This window comes from Neopelma chrysocephalum, unplaced genomic scaffold (genome assembly GCF_003984885.1).
Source record: "Neopelma chrysocephalum unplaced genomic scaffold, ASM398488v2 Primary Assembly neopelma1_25, whole genome shotgun sequence".
Taxonomy (NCBI): domain Eukaryota; kingdom Metazoa; phylum Chordata; class Aves; order Passeriformes; family Pipridae; genus Neopelma; species Neopelma chrysocephalum.
The window spans coordinates 40,361,481-40,380,366 of NW_020897694.1; the positions used below are offsets into that span (position 1 = coordinate 40,361,481).

The window sequence follows — 18,886 nt, forward strand, 5'->3', positions numbered from 1 at the left end:
ATGCTTATTTTTGTAAATATGTTGAAAACAGTGACATGACCCATTCCCAGAGCAGCTGAGAGAAAACTGTGAGCATATGTCATCTTCAAAGGGGCCAAGAAAGATGTGGAAGGGGTATTTTATAACAACATGTAAGTATTAACAAACATGCAAGTGATGGAGCTCAAAGATACCAGACTACCAGGTACATCTGTTTTGCAGCAGTAAGGGAAATAAAGATGAAAAGACAATTTGATAGAAGATCTAAAATCTAAGATATGGCTACTGCAAAAGAAGGAAAAGATCATTTAAAGTATTAAAGGATCAGGGAATACTGACCAAACCCAGAAATTCAGTGAAAAATGAGATATTAAAAGTTAAGAGGAACAAAGAAATGGCAATTACAAGACACTAATGTCTGAATAAGGACTTCCTAGGAAGACTGCAGCTCTTACCTGAAATTGCCAGAGAGAAAGTAAAATACAGACAAAATCACATGAAAGCTCATTGCCTCAAATGCTGTCAGTTCCAGTAACTCATGGTTCTTGAACTATACAATTACAAGAATATGTGAAACTATTGCACTGGAGTTGCGTGATTATGACGTAAAAGAAGCTACAACAGTAACTGCAGCTCTCACTTAGAAGTTTATATAATTCTAGGAAATAAGCAGTTCCAAAGGTTTAATTCCTAAGACCACTGCTGCAAGTCAAAGGAGATTTAGGGGCTTAGTAACCTTTACAAATATGGAATTTTATTTTAGACATTTACACAATTTACTTGTCACAATGGGTGTAATAATCATAGGGAGTTGGCTTTCTGTGTCTGTGGAAGTTTTTCCCATGACTAATATGCCTCCTAAAGTAAAAGCTGTGGACTGTATAGCTATTGCAGAGTATGAGAGATTATCAAAGATTACATGAATTTAAAAAATTACCTTTTTGCAAAATAGCTGATAAGTGTTCTCCTAGTAGCTGCTTCTCCACACACGCAATCAAAGGTTTCCTAAATTAGGCAAGAAAAGTATATTAGAAGCATGAGAGTATAAGAGAGTTGTCTTCTGTCACAGTGTATTTGTGTATAACTTACATTATAATACAAAAAACCCCCAACAATTTTCTACTTAAAACAGAGGCTACAAATTAAGACAAAAATGTCACATGCGATATAAGACAAGAAAGACAACAATAAACCATCTATGTAATTAAAAAATAAACTCAGGTTTGAACACTAAAAAGAAAGTCTTTACACAGTAGAAGAGAGAAGCTGAGATAGCAAAAATAAACACAAAAGCATTAATGGAAAAAAAGTTATACTGACTTTTGGAAACAAACAAGCAAACAAACAAAACAACAAAACAAACCAAAAACCTCCAAGGGTTTGAACTCCAAACCAACATAACATACGCTGGTGATGTTTAAAACTCAGTCTAATTGTGCTATGTACCTACATAAGCACAAATTGAGCTAAACCATAAGACTCAAATTTGCAAAATGTTTTAAATTTGTCCTTGAATATTCCCTATCAAGTATTTGTTTGATACATTCACAGAACTGAAAAATAATGTCAAGTTTTCCTTTACATCTTTCATAGCCTAAAAGATGAAAGAAATTGCCTGAAGTGCAAAGGGTAATTAATTTTAACATTTAAAATTCTACCACTGCTTACAATGTGACAATGTTAAGACCAACCATTTATTTCTGAGTTAACTTCTTTAAAACTGGTTCTCAGATCCTTAGTTTAGATTTCCTAGACGAGAGATGCTCAACTTGGATTTATGGAAGGCTTTTACAGAGCAGCATACACTTTTGCTAAAACATAAGCGTACCTTCGCTAAAACACTATCTTTCCTGAAAGAGGCCATCAGTGACATGCCTGACTTTCCATACAATACACCAGTTTAGGCCCTTCATCTCAAAAAGACTAGATTAGAATTTGGAAAGGTTCAGAGAAGGGAACAGGGATGATCAAAGTATTCAGCACAAGCTACAAGGGAGACGAGTGCAACGTCAAGATTCTTTTTTCTGGGAAAGAGATAATAGGTATACAGTGCATTGACAGGTAGAAATGATGTGGAAAGGAACTGACTGATCACTTTTCTTTCCAATGCAAGAACTGCATTCACTAATGATGGTACTGGCAACCAGACTTGCACAAAAGCAGGCAACTTATCACACGGTGGCTGGTGCACTGGTACAACACTTTGCCAAAGACCAGACAGAAAAACTTATGTGACTCCCCATGAGACAGTACATGTATTTCAAAGAAGACACAAACAGACAAAACACATCAGGTTCAGAATACTCTGAGATGAAAACAGGTAGATACTAGGAAAGTATCAGGGCATACACTTTCTCTATTCTTTCCCTTTAGTGGTCATAAGTGAACATGAAATATTGTTTAGACAAACCCTCGGTATTAACACACAGCCATTTTTATGGTCATTTTCATATTCCCTGGTATTTCCAACTACTGCTATCTGCAGTTGCTGACTGTCTCCAACAGCAGAAGGAGTCAGGGTTGTGTGAAATACCATCCTTTGCCCTGAAGACCTATTCTGCATACAGGGGAAGAAAGTACAATTCATCAGCTTGAGACCAAGAGGTGGAGCACAATATCCTGACAAGCAGACAAAATGAGTATTTTATTTATCTTGACTGCTAGCTAAGGAATGAGCCTGAAGATACATTCTGTATGGCCTCAAAGTCATATACCTTGGTCATCTACAGACTGACAAGGAAATATGCTTATTCTGGTCAGCTGTCCAGAAAGGAATGTACTGATAGGCGAAATTAATCCTTCTGTGGGCTGCAATGACACACTTTCCACGTGTTGTTTGAAGTATTTGGAATGATGTTTCCCATGATAGTTTTGTCCTGGAAGTATCATTTCCATCTCAAGATAAAATCCAGTAACTAAATTTAACGTCCTTTCTGCTGTTGTCATGCACACACACAGAGACAGCATGACACCAGGAAAACACAAGGGCACTAATTTTAAGAACTGCTGTTTCCTAATGTAAGGAAAGGAAATCAGTCTGAAGCCTTCTAAAAGTAGGTTTCTAAGCCTTTAACTAAGGGCAAGATTCAAAGCAAGAACTTGATGTCTGTCTAGACTGAAAATACAATGTACCAATCCATTTTTTAACCAAAACAGCAAATAAAAATATATATTTGCATTAACTTTATATACAGAAATAGTTCCACATATTTCAATGTGAATAATTTTGCCAGAAAAAGCTAGTCAACCTGCAAGTAGCATTTACAGGAGGATTCAAATTCAAATATGAACCATGACACACAATGCATGTGTGTGAGCATATACATAAAATGTCTGAAGAAAATCCTAAGTTAAAAAGATAATTTTTATTCATTTATCCTTTTCACACCAAATGAATGCCAATATATCATCTGGAAGACTAGAAGATAAAATAAATGTTATGTTCTTAATAAAAAAAAAAAGGAAAGGCAAGTGCTTACTGCAGGACAAATTATGTATGGATTTAAATAGTGTGTCAGTGACTCTGCAGTACTTCCTGAATGCACATTTCAACCCAAGAAAACACCAACTATTACTCAAAACCAGGGGGAAAAAAAGGACAAGCTAACCCACACAGTACATTGGCAGCAGCTGCACCAAAGCTGATCTTCTGCTAAATTCACATCCTGAACTGCTCATGAGTGATGTTTATGTTGTCCTCTGTCCTTCTGGGGTTTGTTTGTTTGGGTTTTCTTGTGGTTTTTTTTTGTTTGTTTGTTTGTTTGGTTGTTTTTTTTTCTAATGAGTTTTTCTTTCCCGCAAGGGATTTGTTGTTACAGTTGTTATCAGTACATGAATGCCTAAAATCAAATGCTATTTTGATAATGCAAATTTGAGTTCTTATATAATGTTTTGTTAACTGCAGTACACAGGATTGGTATTTCTGGACAAGTTTCTCTCTTCTTACCGAAAGCATATTTTCATTTTAAAGAAATAAGTTTTGATAAAAATGAACTCTTTAAAAATCCAAGCTGTATCACAAGCACTGCCAACAAGATAATATCTGTAAGATAATGCAGAAATAGTCTTTGTGTCTCTAAAACCATGAATAATCATACTGATTTATGAAGGAGCCTTGACTTACACTAAAAATGACAAAATTTGTACTCACTGTGTGCTGTGGTCTAAATATGTTATTACTCTGTCTCCTTCTTCTTCTAAACGTTTATTAACATGGTGAAGATATTCTGGGACCTAGTGAGATAAGAATATGACAAGTTCAGCTACAAAGGTATGAAAGACAGATAATATTGTTCCATGACAATTATTTTAAACTACAAATCTAAAGAGAATATGAATTGGAAAGGACTGTTTCACCAGAATGTTGTTATTTACTACATAATCTGTATTTTTATTAATCAGTGTTACTTCATATTAAACATATTATAATGGCATCTGACAGAAAGGAAGAGAAAAACAGAAATCTGAGAATTTTTCAGAGTGAGTTAATTTTTTCTCAAAATCCTTCTGAGCTAAGCTAGTCCATAAAGTATCATGGAGCGGGTTTGCAGTCAGTGTGAACCACAGAGTTCTATTATTTCAATGGCCCTTTCTCCAGTAGAGCATATTTTCCTATGGAGAGTTAACATGTTTAGAACATATTACGACACAGGTATGTGCATGTACATATGCATCTGTGCATATATATGTGCATATGCATAAGTATGTACATGTATATAGTGTGTACATTAGGGCCTTACTCCTTTTGTCTTTTCCCACAGCTTTCCACTAGATGTACAAAAGCAGTAAGACCCTTGATTTCAAGATCTGTGTTGAAGCATTTCACCTCAGGTCCCACTGCAACGTCAGAGAATGAGGTGAATGGGGCAGAATTAGACACAAGGATTCATCTCAATGCAATGAAAACAGGCGTTTTCAAAATGTTTGTAGTGACTGCGCTAAAATGGATAATAAACATAGTCTTCTGTATTTCAGACCACCAAGAAATACATACATTTTCAGATACCCACATTTGCAGACTGCCCACCACAGGACATAATTTTATCTCAAGAGGACAGAAAACAAAAATGTATTAAGTCTATTTAACTAATTAAGGAAAAGAAACTGCAAAATAAATACAACAAAACAGCAAAAAAAATAAAGTGTTCACTTCGGTATTAACCACATAGTAAAATGATGCCAGCAGACATTTTACAGCTCTTTGGCAAAAATAATATTGATGGCACACCTTTAAGCTTTCTGGTAGTGTGGCTTCAGCTACAGAAAATGTCACTGGGTTACTCCACACTTAATTATATATATCAAGTACCATGGCAATCTGGAGTCTGCCCTTCCCTTTGACACAATTGTGGTCCACATCAAAACACATGAATATCTGTCTGCCAGTAAATTTCATTGAATATTAATACACAATGGCACTACCACAAGTTCTCATGTAATCCCACAGCTGATAAAACTAACAAAAGCAATCATCTATGACATGCACCTACCTCTCTTTCTTGCATTAATCTTTGGCCTTCTGCTGCATATAAACAATTTGTCTCTTCCAGAAACCTCTGTTCAAATGATTCCTTGTAAACCTGCTCAAGAAATTAATTTAGTTACTTATATTAAGCTCCCAGTAACAGTAGCATATTTTGTTTGTCAGGTATAGAGGGCAAGTAAAATCTCAAAAATGCACACCACTGTGAGAAGTGTCAGAGTAAAATTACATTAACACAGAAGTTCTGTTTGCCCACTGGTTTTAGAAAGACTGAGATCAGAGCTGATTTCCCAGCACAGCAATGGTGTGTTTCAGTCATCAGTACTCAAACAGTCTAAACTGACAGGCTTCTGTTTAAGGCACAACATCAGTGCCCAACATCACAGCAGAGCAATGACATCCAATCCACCTGAGCTCAAAATTCCCACTGATAAATGGAAAAAAAAGTACTTCCAACTAGTGAAACACTGGCACAAAACAGGTAATTCTCATCAGTAAAATAATAATACACTCAGTAAAGCATCACCACATCTGCCAAGTTTCTCTCAGTGGCCTGAGAAAAAAGAATTATACCAAATAAAGTGAACTCTCTTTCTCCAGGTAACGAATAAGGTGCTTAAAAAAGGGCATCAGCAACAATCACAGACATTGAAACATCTGTGCATAAGGATTAACAGTTTATTATAGAAAGGAACTAATTTAGAAAGGATAACTATAAAAAAAAAAATAGTTAAAACAGTCTGAAAAAGGAAGCTAGGGGAATAATATGTAAACAGGAGGACAGTGAAAAGGGAAAGATTCCTTGAGTGTGGTAGAAGAACAGAAGAAAATATTTCTTCCAAAACATATTGCTCAGCTGTAAAACTCATTACATTATGACCACTTTTTTTCTCTTAAGGACTTCTAGCGGAAGGTTTCCTGCCCATGGCAGAAGGGTTGGAGCTAGATGATCCTTAAGGTCCCTTACAACCCAAACCAATCTATCATTTTATGGCTTTTAAAGGCCTAATTTTTTTATTCAATGCAAACTTAAATATGAAACTTCTGGCTTGACAAGCATTCAGAACATGATAATTCACTAACTCAGCAGCATCAGTAGACATCAACTCATTGTTTCAGACTCCTCTTTGTCCTACTTCCATGTTCAACAGAATCAAATACTAGTTTTCATTTCTTACCTTCCTTTCCATCAGGATAACTGAAAAAACATTAACAGTATATGCATATATGCATAAAACACATCTAAACCTCTATAATAGGAAAGAGGTATAGAGTAGGATTTATGCAAAGAGGAACCAATTTTCAGCAGCTGGGCCTCAACTGCATAATTGCCTAAAACTCAGAAACTAGTTGGAAATTAATTGTTTTAAATCAAAATACAAGATTGCTTAATTAATCTTTCTTCAGGAGCTATCTTCTGTTCAAAGAGGGAGAAGTAAAGATCCTGGCATATAATTACAAGTTTACAAGCATATCTCTATCTCAGTGAAGCAACAGCTACTATAAAAGAACAGATTAGACTGCCTTATTTTTCCTAGTGAAAAAAAAGGAAAACCTCATTTTTAAGCCAATGAAGAAGAATGAAGACTTAAATTCTGTAAGAAGGATCCAATAAAGTGGAACGTGTCCTTTCAATTAGCAGAGTACTTTGCTAAAAACTAATAAATATTAAAAAATCAACACCTAGAAAGAGATGATGCAGTTAGAGAAACTTGGCAAATAACAATAGGGAAAAAATCTGGGGGAAAGCACACAAATCAAATCTGGACCTCCAGGTTATGATCTGAAAATCACTGACAGAAGTTTGCCTTTTCTCTTGAACAGGATAATTAGTTATTAATTTTTCTGATATGCTAGAGAAAGCTACAGAACAAACTCAAGAGGATTACCATGAAAGGTAGAAAAACTGGTAAGGACCAAAAAGGACTATTTTATGCAGTCTTCCCCTTTAAGAAGACTTTTTTAACCTTCAGCTAGTTTTGTAATGCTGTATGCCACTTGGAAATGGAGCACCTTCAACAGTTTTTAAGAGTGAAAGACTGCTTCTAAGTTTCATTGCACATCACATAAGGCTGCAACATCAACTCAAGAACAACCTATGCTGAGGACAGAAGCACAGCATTCTTCAGTACCCTTGGTTACTTAGTATCTCTGCTGATGGAAAGTTCCAGTAAGTTACAGTTTAACATGATCTATTTGAAAACCTTGGCCTTAACTTGGCATCCCATTCTATCCTTGGCATTTCTGCTAAGAAGCTGCCAATAGTCATGTTTTTGTGATACAGATCCAAGATCTGGACTCCACAAAGTGATGCCTCTTTACAGTGACAGAGTGGGTCTTTTTATTTTCCTACATTTAATTTCGCCGGGATTAGACAATGAGTGATTAAGACAGACAAAATATTGCACATGCTAAAAGACTTGCAAATCTATTAAGATCTGCAGGCCATTACCTCAGCTAAGGAAAACAGGCAAAGAGGTATCATTTAAAAGCAAAGAATAAAAGATTGTATGTCAGCTAAAGAAGAGGCAATCTTATCAATCTAACAGCTAGACTGTGAAGCACATTTACTAGAAGAACAGAATTATTTTTGTACAAAACATGGATTAGAAGAGTCAATTTGTGTTTCTAAACGTAGGTGTTAGTGAACGTTGCTGTACTCACCTGCAGATCAGACAGCATGCTCAACAAACTCCGCAACAAACTTCTGTCCACAGCTTCACCATTTCTTTCTCGTTCGATCAGCAGGAGAATTCCATCAATAGTCTTGGTCTGAACTTGCTTGTCACTAATGATGTGGTTTCTAAATAACTCTAGCCCCATATCCCTGTGTGAATATTGAAAATCAGGAAGTCACACTGTTGATTCTTTTGAAAAATCTGTATCTCAGTTTGAAGAAAAATAAATACATATAAAATATAGTGTATATATAATATGCAGAAAGAGACTATAATAACGGTGTGTATATTCTTTTTGACACTGTCCACTAACAAAACTATAACAACAATTATCATAAAAATACCAGGTCATATGCTACCAGACGCATATATTTCAGCTGAGAACTGTGAGCAGCCTGTCCATCTTTCACATAATAAAGCATAACTTTCTCTGTTTTAAAAAAAATAAAAAATCTGAACTACCTTAACATAAGATTCCCTGGATCAGTTAATCTCTGTGCAATTTGTAAGTTTTTTTCAAAAGCATGAATTCTTTTTATCTTTAGGATCTTATCACCTGTATCAGATTCTTTTTTCATGCCAAGATGAAGAATGGTGCCTCTATGCCATGAAGCAGCCAATTATTAAACACTCTCTTGGCCATGTAAAATTGAGGAATCTCAGATAAAACTTGTTACCTCCAATTTCTTCACATGTATCAGGATTTCAATAAAAGGAATTTCCCAGTATCAGAACAGACCTCTTCAACAACGTATAGTAAAAGGAAGCCTAGCACAAAGAGTTGGAGAAAACTAATGCAAAGGTTGGGAAGAAAGATGTCCACTGGACAAGCAAGAGGTGGGAGGAAGATGCCAAGCTCCTCAGACAGCCTACAGAACTCATAAGAGCACAGACCAGCCAGGCAGGGAAAAGACATGCTCTTACTTCAGTACTTTATCTACAATTATTTTTTTCTTTAGAGGAAGTAACAATACCAGAAATTTTTGGCAAAGCCTGGGTTTGTTTGCTTGGGCAATGATATAAAATGCCCCTCAGGAGAGATGCTTAAAAACAGAATGCTCTAAGATTCAACTGTGGTGGGCTGAAAGTTCAAAAGCATCATCTCAATGCTCTGAGACACAGGTCTCAACTCTTAAGAGGCCAGTGCTGGAAAGATAATCTGCACCTTGTCACTGTATCTGACTACTTTAAAAAAACAGAGCAAGAACTGAAATGTTAAGTTTTGTCAAAATCATAGGAGCAGCTAAAGTAATGCCAGGCCAGTGCTAAGGTGCAGAGGTAGCAGTCAAGAGGAGGTTCCTCACCCATGCTGTGACAACTACAGCTAAACATATACCTTGACTTTTATGTTCACAGACCTTCTTTTACCCTCATTTTACAATGAAATGATGTATATGCAAATGCTGACACATTTATTTCCATAAATTGACATAAAATTTTAAAGATCTATTAAACAGATCAAATATAATGTGAAAAATTTATTTTCGATCTTTGCAAATATCATAGCATGTCTAAACTCTAAAGGTTTTCAGGAATACTTACATGGATACCTACCATATAGAAGGAAGCATTGAATTCTGAAGCACATAGGTACGATCCAAAAATAGAAAAATGCTTCTGATCATGATCTGAAAACGTATAAAGAAAATGTTTTTTTCTTCACCACCATGTGGTATTTTAAATTACAGTACAAATTCTAAAAACTTACATCACATAGACATGCACTTTAATTACTGTTATAGGTATTTTCAACTCTTATGGTGACTTCCACAGTCACTGGTATGCAATTTATTAAGTAAATAGTACTAAGTGGTATTGCCAAGTACATTACAGACAGTTTTCAAATTCATAACCATTAACTAGATAGGTTTATTAACCTGCTAGGACATACATAAGCTATTTGAACAGTACCACCAAGACAGTCAGTAAAAACCCTGAACTAGCATGCTGCTGTGGTTTTTGCTTTAAAATTTAAAAAAGGCAGCTTTATGCAGGGACAGTAATTAGCTGTGCAACTGATCTTTTCATAATAAAAGTTAGCTTCCAAAATTCATGAAAAAAACAGAGACACATTAAATCTAACAGGAGAAAGAAGATATAAAAATATAAAAAATTTTTAAATTAAGAAGTGGGAGAAAGAGGTGGTTTTTTTAGCCTATTACTCTTGCACATTCAAAATCCATTTTTAACTTTGCTCATAAACGGCTGCCCAACTCTCAGTTTAGCATTAGCGTAATTCAGGATGTCAGTAACTAACTCACCCCCAGGCCAGATACACATTTGTCCCCCTACTTCTTCCCTAAAAGATTTCATTGCTTTTGAAGCAGTTCTCAAAATGACACAGCTTTTGGCCATATTAAAGTAAAACAGCAATAAGCCTGTTTTTTTTTCTTAAATACCACAAGTGCTAATCCAGTACATGGGCAAGAAAGCCACTTACTACAGGTTGTTGCTTTAAGGAAAGCAGAAAAAAAAAAGAATGCTCACAAGCAATTAAAGTCATTGTTCGTAGTAAAAGCCTTTTTATAAAAACACAGGTTCAATTTAATTACATTTTCAACACAATAAACTTCAACTCTGTTTTCATCCGACTGTTGAGTTTGTTTCAAATAGTTTCCCTAACACTTTCCAATTTTAATTCAGATAAAAATCACACACCTCTGCCCACCCCTCTCAGGGAATGTGAGAAGTGGATTTGAGGAATGAAAATAGAAATTCAACCATTTAGGGCATTTGTAGGTAAAGCTAAGTGACAATGCAATAAAAACTCATTATAAAATGGTGGTTTGGAATTATAATGATGCCCTCTTAACAGCACAATTCTCATGGAGAGTGTTTGAGAGAAGATCTTCTGTAACATAAATCAACAAGGTGTCAATATATTTCTGAATGATATTTCAACTTCACATGAAACTAATGGAAGTCAGAGGTAACACAACAGAACCTAAATTTCAACAAAAACTGCCCTCAGCTAGCAAAGGGGAAAGCAAAAAGCAATGCTGAAAGTTGGAGGAGGTGCAGCGCAGTCCCAAGTTAAAACTATAACAAACTCGGTTTTGCCAGATTTTGCACCTCAAGGATATGTACTGTGAACAAACATTCAACTTACCATTTGTCTGCAATGATCTTGCCAGCATTTATTTATCTTCTTTAAAAATAAAAGACTATCCAGAGAATCTGTACAGCACCCGTTAAGGAAAACTAGTTTGCCAGTATCTTTTGAGGCCAGATTCTGGAGATGATCTTTGCCAGCCATTAAGCAAAGCTGCTCCATGGATATTTCAATGTTACTGTGCCTGTCAGAGATAAACCGTTAATTGCAGAGCTGCCCAGCACAGGGTCTGGCAGTTCTCCAAAAGGCCTCCCTATGTTTTCAAGGAATAACACTCACTGCTCTTCAGTAATACCATCTAGTGGCTGTACTGTATAACCTTAATATAGATTTAAACAAGAAATCCCACCAGTGTCAAAAAAAACCTTGTCACCAATCGAGGTGAGAGGGCTGGAAAGGTTATTTTGTTTGTTTAATGAGTTCACACTGTGCACAACAGGAGTGACCCTAATCTCTTAAAAGCAGTTACAGTTCTAAATAATCCTCAACAAATCCAAATACCACTCTTTTCATATACATCTCCAGGTCACCCTAAGTAATCTACAGACTTTCTTCATTACACAACAGATCCAACTGTAATTCAAAAATAACAGAATTTTCATGTGTCATGAGTAAATCCAAATGAGGCTTTACCTTCCGCTCCCACACATTATCATCTCCAACTCACTCTGGCCAAATCTGATTAATCTGATCTCGTGTCCTTGGGATATAAAGTGGTATACCTGTAAAATACAAAATCCTCAACTCTCCAATCCACCAGTTCTGTCAAGAGGGCAGGGTGAAAGCAAAGTTTTAAAACATCTCTTCAGAAGATAATCTAAAGTCTGAAAAAGCAGGGAGGCAAAAAATGGTTGACTGTACTCTGCTTTAAAGCAGACTATAAGATTTGGTTCTCAGACATCAGGTATGTTTAAGAGACTACTGTACTGGCTAATGTGCTGTGTAGAAGCCAGACTCCTTAAATTGGACTCAAAACAAACAAACAAACAAACAAAACAAAAACCAAACCCAAAAACATATAACCCAAAACCATGTTAGTATTTAACCATGTAACAGGAAGAAAAAATTATCTTCTTTATGGCTACAGGCACCTACCTGGGAAATGCAGTGAAGTGAGAAACTGAAAGTTACAATCCAAAGCACATTTAAAGCATTCACCTGAAAAGAAGGCTCCTTCTGGGCCCCAGTCCCTTGTTTCTTTCCTTTTATCCTATCAATTGCTGCTACTAAAATACATACAGAGACCTGGGAAACACTGCCAGCAGCCACAGCACTGTAGTATCTGTTCAGTATGGCACTCTCCATCCAGCACCTGCTTGCTAATGCACTTTCCAGGAATGTGGGGACAGCAAGGTGAGCAGGGGCTCTATCTACTGCCCAACAAAGTGCAGACCCAAGGCTATTACACAAAATACAACTATCATATAAAGCACCTTTTCAGCATGCAAAGCTTGACTGGATTGAGACCACAGGTCTGGCTGCACCCAGGTGTCCACAGAAGATCTATAGGCACTTCTGTGACCCACGGAGACAGAAGAAAAACACAGCAATGTAACTTCAGTAAACCAAGGAGAAATTTACCAAAGAACTTCACATTTCTGTGTATTCCCAATGATCTCCTGAACTTAGAGCTCTCTCGCAAGAACCTTCCAAGGTAAGATATCTGAAGGCTTGTTGAATGCCTTTGTGACACATTGCTGCTGACCACTATTATTGGTCAAACAGGTGCACTTTTATGTTTGAGAATTCTTTTACTGTTGATGAAAAATGACTGTATTTTTTTAAGCTATTGCTACCATAAGCATCTCTACTACTCACACACCATAGAAATTTACACCTGCTGTGAAATATCATAGTGCTATTAAAATTTTACAGATTAGGTGTAAAATTTGCATTCCTATTAAAATGATAAGTAAATTCTTACTTACAGGTACACAAAAATTATTCACCCAGATGACTAAAATTGCTAACGTCCATTTTGAAGATTTGTAAGTGGTCAAAGAACCTCTTTAATACATAAAAAATTACTGGAGTAATTTTTACAAAGTGTTGCCTTAAAAATAATTATTTAAACTAATAATTCTAACCATTTCTGTGCACAACAAAAGGATATTCTCTAAATTGAAGGATTTGTGCTTTCACATGTTCTTCACAGACTTGTCGCAGCTGTTTGTACAGTGTAGCAGAGACTTTGTAAGAGCAGAGATTTTCAACAGCCTAAAAAAACAAAACAAGATTACGAATGAGACAAAAAACCCCTCAAATTTTTGCGTCTGTATAATTGACGCTGACAATAAAGGAACAAATTCAGTATTATATGTTCAGTGTGCGCAAAACCAAAACATCAAAATGAAATTCTGTAGAAAAATTCAGACTTCATGACTCCTTTCTTATTTAGGTCCCTTCTTATTCTGCTACATTTTGTGTGCAAACAAGGTCCACCATCACAATCTGGGTCATATTTCAGATGTGTTGTTAAACATTACCAGAACTCTACCTCCTCCAATACTGCTCAGCAGCAGATTTCCTCCTGTGGGTCCCCTTTGTGCATCCTTCAGTGCATGCACACGTGCTTTTTTGGAGGGGGAACACAATCATACCAAGTATTTTAATTTCTTAATAACTGTAAGGTAGATTTTTCAACCAGTCTCTCTAAATGGTAAATGAGTAATAGCTACTTTCCTGTCTTTTTATCAACTTATTTCTTTCCAAATACTTGCACTGATTCACATACTCACACTAAGGTACATAAACTGAAGGGAAAAAATAATTTAACACCATCCCCCCCAAAAAACCCTCCAATCCCACATTAACCCTTATAAAAGACTTTAATTGATTTTTTGGGAGCTCATGGAATTTAGTTCAGTATTTATCCTCCGTTAACTAAGGAGACCAATTCTGCCCCAAACCAAATATTCTTGTAGCCCCTATATTAATGGCAACAGCCTTTATGCTATGAGGCAACACTGCAGAGAACACTGCCAAAGATTTAAAGCACTATGTCACCTGGGCAACTAGAACTGACTCAAGAATGTTTTCCTTCACTCCAGACGATTTACAATGTCACATTTTGTTGATAAATTTTCCAGAAACATCAATGAACTTAGACAAAGTTTCAGTATTTTTGCAGTGCTAGGCCTTTATGGATTTTTTCCCAAATTCTAGCTTTTTTTAGTGTCTTATTTCTTTGTATTATGAAACATTATGGTGCCTAATGCCAGCATGTAATTCCTTGTCAAAGTTTACTAAATGTTCTTCACTCTGTTGCAGTTTAAGACACCCAAACACATTGGTTAGCAAGTGCACAGGCCAAGAGAGAGGTGAAGGGAAAAAGAGGGCTGCTCTGAACAACCTGGTCTAATAGAAGGTGTCCCTGCCCATGAGAGGGGGGTTGTAACTTAATGATCTTTTAAGGTCCCTTCCACCCCAAACCACTTTATGATTCCTTGGGCAACAGCGCTGGCTTAAAGTGTATTAAAACCTGCAGCCATACCACCTCAGTGCCACCTGTTCCTGCTTTGTTTTTTGGTTTGTTTGGTTTTTTTGGGTGGCATGAAATCAAGTAATTTCCTCCTTATTCATCATTTGTTTAATTCAGCTTTTCCTGCCTCTCTTTCTGAAGAAATTGATTTGACTCTTATTCATCTTGCATATATTTAGTTTGAAAAACAGATACAGTAATAATCACATCTACAAAGATACCAGAGAGATGACACTTTTAGCTTCTTCACTCACACAGATCTAGTAAAAGTTTTGTTTCAAATCAACCTTTTAATAACTTGTTTGAAGCAGAGGTTTCTGTTTTAACATTTAGCATGCAAGTTATTGCTAATTCTTGTATTATTTCCTCTATAGGCTCAAACATACTGAAGAGTTTGTCTTCCAAAACGTAAAGTGAATCTGCCTCACAGAGCTCTCTCCATGGGGTAATTCTAACCTATCTAATGTAATTTTCTTTAAATGTACATAAAAATGGCTTTCTCAATTTTGATACAACATTAAAGTATACAAACAAACAAACAAAATTATCACACAGTGATATTATGGTTTTTTTCATCTCATCTTAAAACAGGTAAGTAAAATGACACTTGGAACAAACAGTATTCACACTATCTGTTTTGCAGATAGTTTGTTATGTTTCCTCAGACATAGCTTTTCCTATCCACTCATCCAAATAAAAGTCTAGTCAGGACTCATAATTTTTTTCCTTTACTACTACAGTGGCCTATTCTATGTCCTCCAGAAGGGCAGTGGTGCCCCATTTCAGGTTATTTAGGGCCTCATTGCAAAGGTAATTTTTTTTCCCATTATTTTTATCACTCATTCCTCAATTTTTCCAACTGCCCCAATTTCTCTATCCCACCAAGTAAAAGCTACTTCTATCAAAACCTGTGCAATCTACCACCAATCCCAGACATCATTTCTATTTTAGTCATAAAAAATTGGCTGCCACCCTCCCATTGCTCACTGACTATGTCTCTGCCAATCACCTTCATGCCTGATCCCATGCTGCCTCTAATGCCTGGAAAGGAGTAGCCTTCAGGCTTCCCACAAAGCCTCGTCATTGTTCTTTGGTTTCTCTTCAGCCACTGAGCCAAATTGAATAAATAAATCAGAAAGTTCAAAGGCAGGCTAGTACCCCAGCCTGCTCACTGCACTGAACTCTAGTAGGCCTCTCACTTCCTTCCATAATGCTGGAGAAAGACTCAAAAAAAAAGGGCAAAAAAAAAGCCCCAATAGTAAGAACTGATGCACACTGTGCTCACCAACAGGCAGTTAAAACGATCTGTAAGTACAGATCAGGTTTCCAATGGATGTTAAACCTTATCTTTTATTCCTTTGGCACGTAAGTACCTGTCTGCACAGGAACACTGACTGCTACCACCCTCTGCACAGAAATCTTGTTGATCTGCTGCCTCACAGATTATTCGACCGGCCTTGTGCAGTTTTTACACACAAGCAAGCAAAGAGAAAAAGCAAGAAGTATAGTTCCCCCTTCACAGTTTATCTGAAATCTCTCTTCTCCTCTTCTACCAAAACTCAAGTCTGTACCCCACCGATTTCATACCCATATTACTATAATCTCATTTCTGAGACTCTGAAAACAAGTTAGGTAACGCTCAAAGCATCTGTGGGATTTTTTTTTTTAGCTAGGCATGAAAAAGCAGGATTTTTGAAATGCTCAGTTTAAAACGATAAAATTTATTATGCAATTTAAACTCTGAAAACCTGCAAGTATTAACAGATGAATACATCACAGTCAATTTTTCTATTTAAAGGGAATAAATTATATCAAGTCAATATACATGTATATAATCACCCATTTTAGATCCATATATTATACACCCTAACTAATCACAGAGACAAGTATAGTTACAGTCAGTTCTCAAAACCAGCCTGATTTTCTTGAGCATGGACCCAATATGAACTGCTGGTCTTCTCCTCTCTCTCAAAGTCTGCACTTTGCAGACAACATCAAACCTACCTCAAATGAACACTGAGAAAGTGTCAGGTGAGCATAATAGTATCTTAAGTCCTGATCTGCCAAGAGCATCAACAGATGGGGCATGTGCACCCCCCCACACACCTGCACCCACAAAAAACTCATGACTAACTTATGCTGTGTAGCACAACTTAATGCATTGGTAATTTTTTATAACATGATCACTGTAAAAAATTACTACTTCACTTAGATACCTCAAAGTACATACATTTAAAATAACGTAGAACTAAATCACATATAAACTGAGAAAGTAGAAAGAAATGGCTCATGAGTGTCTCTCTTTTACCCTTCCTAGTCCCTGCTCTATTAGCCCAGATGTTCCAGAAATACTTTTTCACCACTTGAATAAAAAAACTAAGATCCTGATTGCTATGTAAATGTAACAGTAATATGAAACATGGGTAAACTGACAGTTTGTTGCCTGCTCAATTGAGATTCCTTCTCAATTCCCCAAAAAGTATTGATTTTGAAGTGTTGTGTTATTATCTAATAATAGCAAACATTTCAACTTCACTATTTACAAGAGACCATACCATGTACAAAAATCATTATAAAATATATAACTTCATAAGCCAGTCAGAGGAACATCCTGTTTTCAGCATGTTGAGTGGGCAGAGTATTGAAGATACCAAGAGAAATCTCAGCCCTGCCCAGGAATAGCTTTCTGTGTCTCCCACCATAAACTGCTTTTTCATGGGCCGAGATCCTGGTAACTCTCCAAGGAACTGATATATAAAACTGCAAACTGACTGGAAATGGAGCATGGAGCAAAGTGTTCAAAAAATACACTCAGCTTTTAACAAATCAAAATACGTTATGTTGAATGCGCGCTCTGTGAAAGTCTCAAAGCAGTTTATTTACGTTCTGTTAAACTCAAAAGAAACGGAATCAAAACCCTACGTGCCTTACCTGGTAGAGCTCTTCGAGGTTGTATTTAATAGAAATGCTACTCTGTATTGCTCCCACTGCTTCATGTAGTTTTTGCCAGGTGTCGTGAGTGTAATTCTCGGGTAATTTGGGTCTTTCTGTGAAGTAAGACACAACTAGTTGAAAAACAGCCACCCAAGAGGAGCCTGCAGCAATCTCGCTCACCCTGCTCCATCGAGTCCTGCCAAGCCATGCTGCGCTTGACCGTGTAACTCTGGCACTGCCAGAGGGAACACCAATTCCACCCGAGACGACCAAATCTTTGCACGACGGACATGATCCCCCGGCTGCTGGGCTTGACGCCCGTGTTACTTTCAGCGAGGTAACGACCCTCGCCTGGCTCTAATCAGCGCTGACACTAAGGTGGCTTTCTGCCCGCTCCCCACAGGGCGCAGCCGCCGCTGCCCCCGCGCATGGAGCCCCCACGCGTGTCCCCGGGAGCCCCGGCACGGGCACAGTGCCGGCGGCAGGCGCGGTATCAGCCCGGGGCAGCCGCCCCTCGCCCCGATAAGGCGGCGGGGCGGGTGACGGCGGTGGGGCCCCGCCAGCCCGGCCGCGGGGAAGGGGCGGGGAGCAGCCGGGGCCGCGGTAAACAAAGGTCGGGCCGGGACCGGACGGTGGGGCCGGGCGCACCTGCCGCGGCAGAGGGCCCGGCCTGCCCCGTACCCACCTCTGAAGTTCTTGATCACGAGTTTCTTGGAGGAGGCGGAGGCGCGACCGCCTCCTCCTCCTCCTCCCGCGGCGCGGGTGGCAGTGGCGGCCAGCGAGGCGGGCTTGGTGAGCCCGTTGGTGTGCCCCACCAAGGCCGACAAGTGCGGCTTCTTCTGCGGCTCGTCCGCCATCTCCGCCCCGGGCGCCGTGTCCGGCCGGGGCAACGCGCTGGGCTGGGCCGGGCCGGGGCCGCTTGGTCCCCGCCTCCGCTCCCCTCCTCCTCCTCCTCCGCCGCCACCCAGCCACCCTCCCCCACTGTCCGCAGGCGCCTGCCAAGTGCCACCGGGCCGGGCGGCACCGACAGCCACCCGCCCGCCTCGGGGCGCCTCGGCGGCCGGTTCGCCGTACGGGTCCGCGTCCGTGCCCCGGTCTCGGCCACCCGTGGCGCTCGGGCAGTGGCAGCTCCGCTCACAAGATGGCTCCCGGGCCGGGGCAGCCTCCCGCTGGCCGGGCGGGCGGCGACAGTTCCTCTCGCCATCGCCTCGCAGCCCCTC

The 18,886-nt window shown here is 38.5% G+C and overlaps 1 protein-coding gene across 2 annotated transcripts in view; it reads right to left on the bottom strand.

The window, feature by feature from the left end:
- Positions 1–18,562, bottom strand: part of CUL4A (cullin 4A) — a 37,708-nt gene extending 19,146 nt beyond the window's left edge. For both annotated transcript variants that reach the window (XR_003532911.1, XM_027675048.1), the window contains exons 1-9: positions 18,352–18,562; positions 17,664–17,779; positions 13,365–13,468; positions 11,249–11,318; positions 9,694–9,767; positions 8,126–8,288; positions 5,469–5,558; positions 4,130–4,212; positions 917–984 (exon numbers count right to left, since the gene is read on the bottom strand). Coding sequence is in view for 1 of the 2 variants with exons in the window: in XM_027675048.1 (XP_027530849.1) it covers positions 917–984; positions 4,130–4,212; positions 5,469–5,558; positions 8,126–8,288; positions 9,694–9,767; positions 11,249–11,318; positions 13,365–13,468; positions 17,664–17,779; positions 18,352–18,523 (940 nt within the window). In the remaining variant the exon portion in view is untranslated. The remainder of the gene's footprint in view (positions 1–916; positions 985–4,129; positions 4,213–5,468; positions 5,559–8,125; positions 8,289–9,693; positions 9,768–11,248; positions 11,319–13,364; positions 13,469–17,663; positions 17,780–18,351) is intronic.
- Positions 18,563–18,886: the final 324 nt, after the last annotated feature.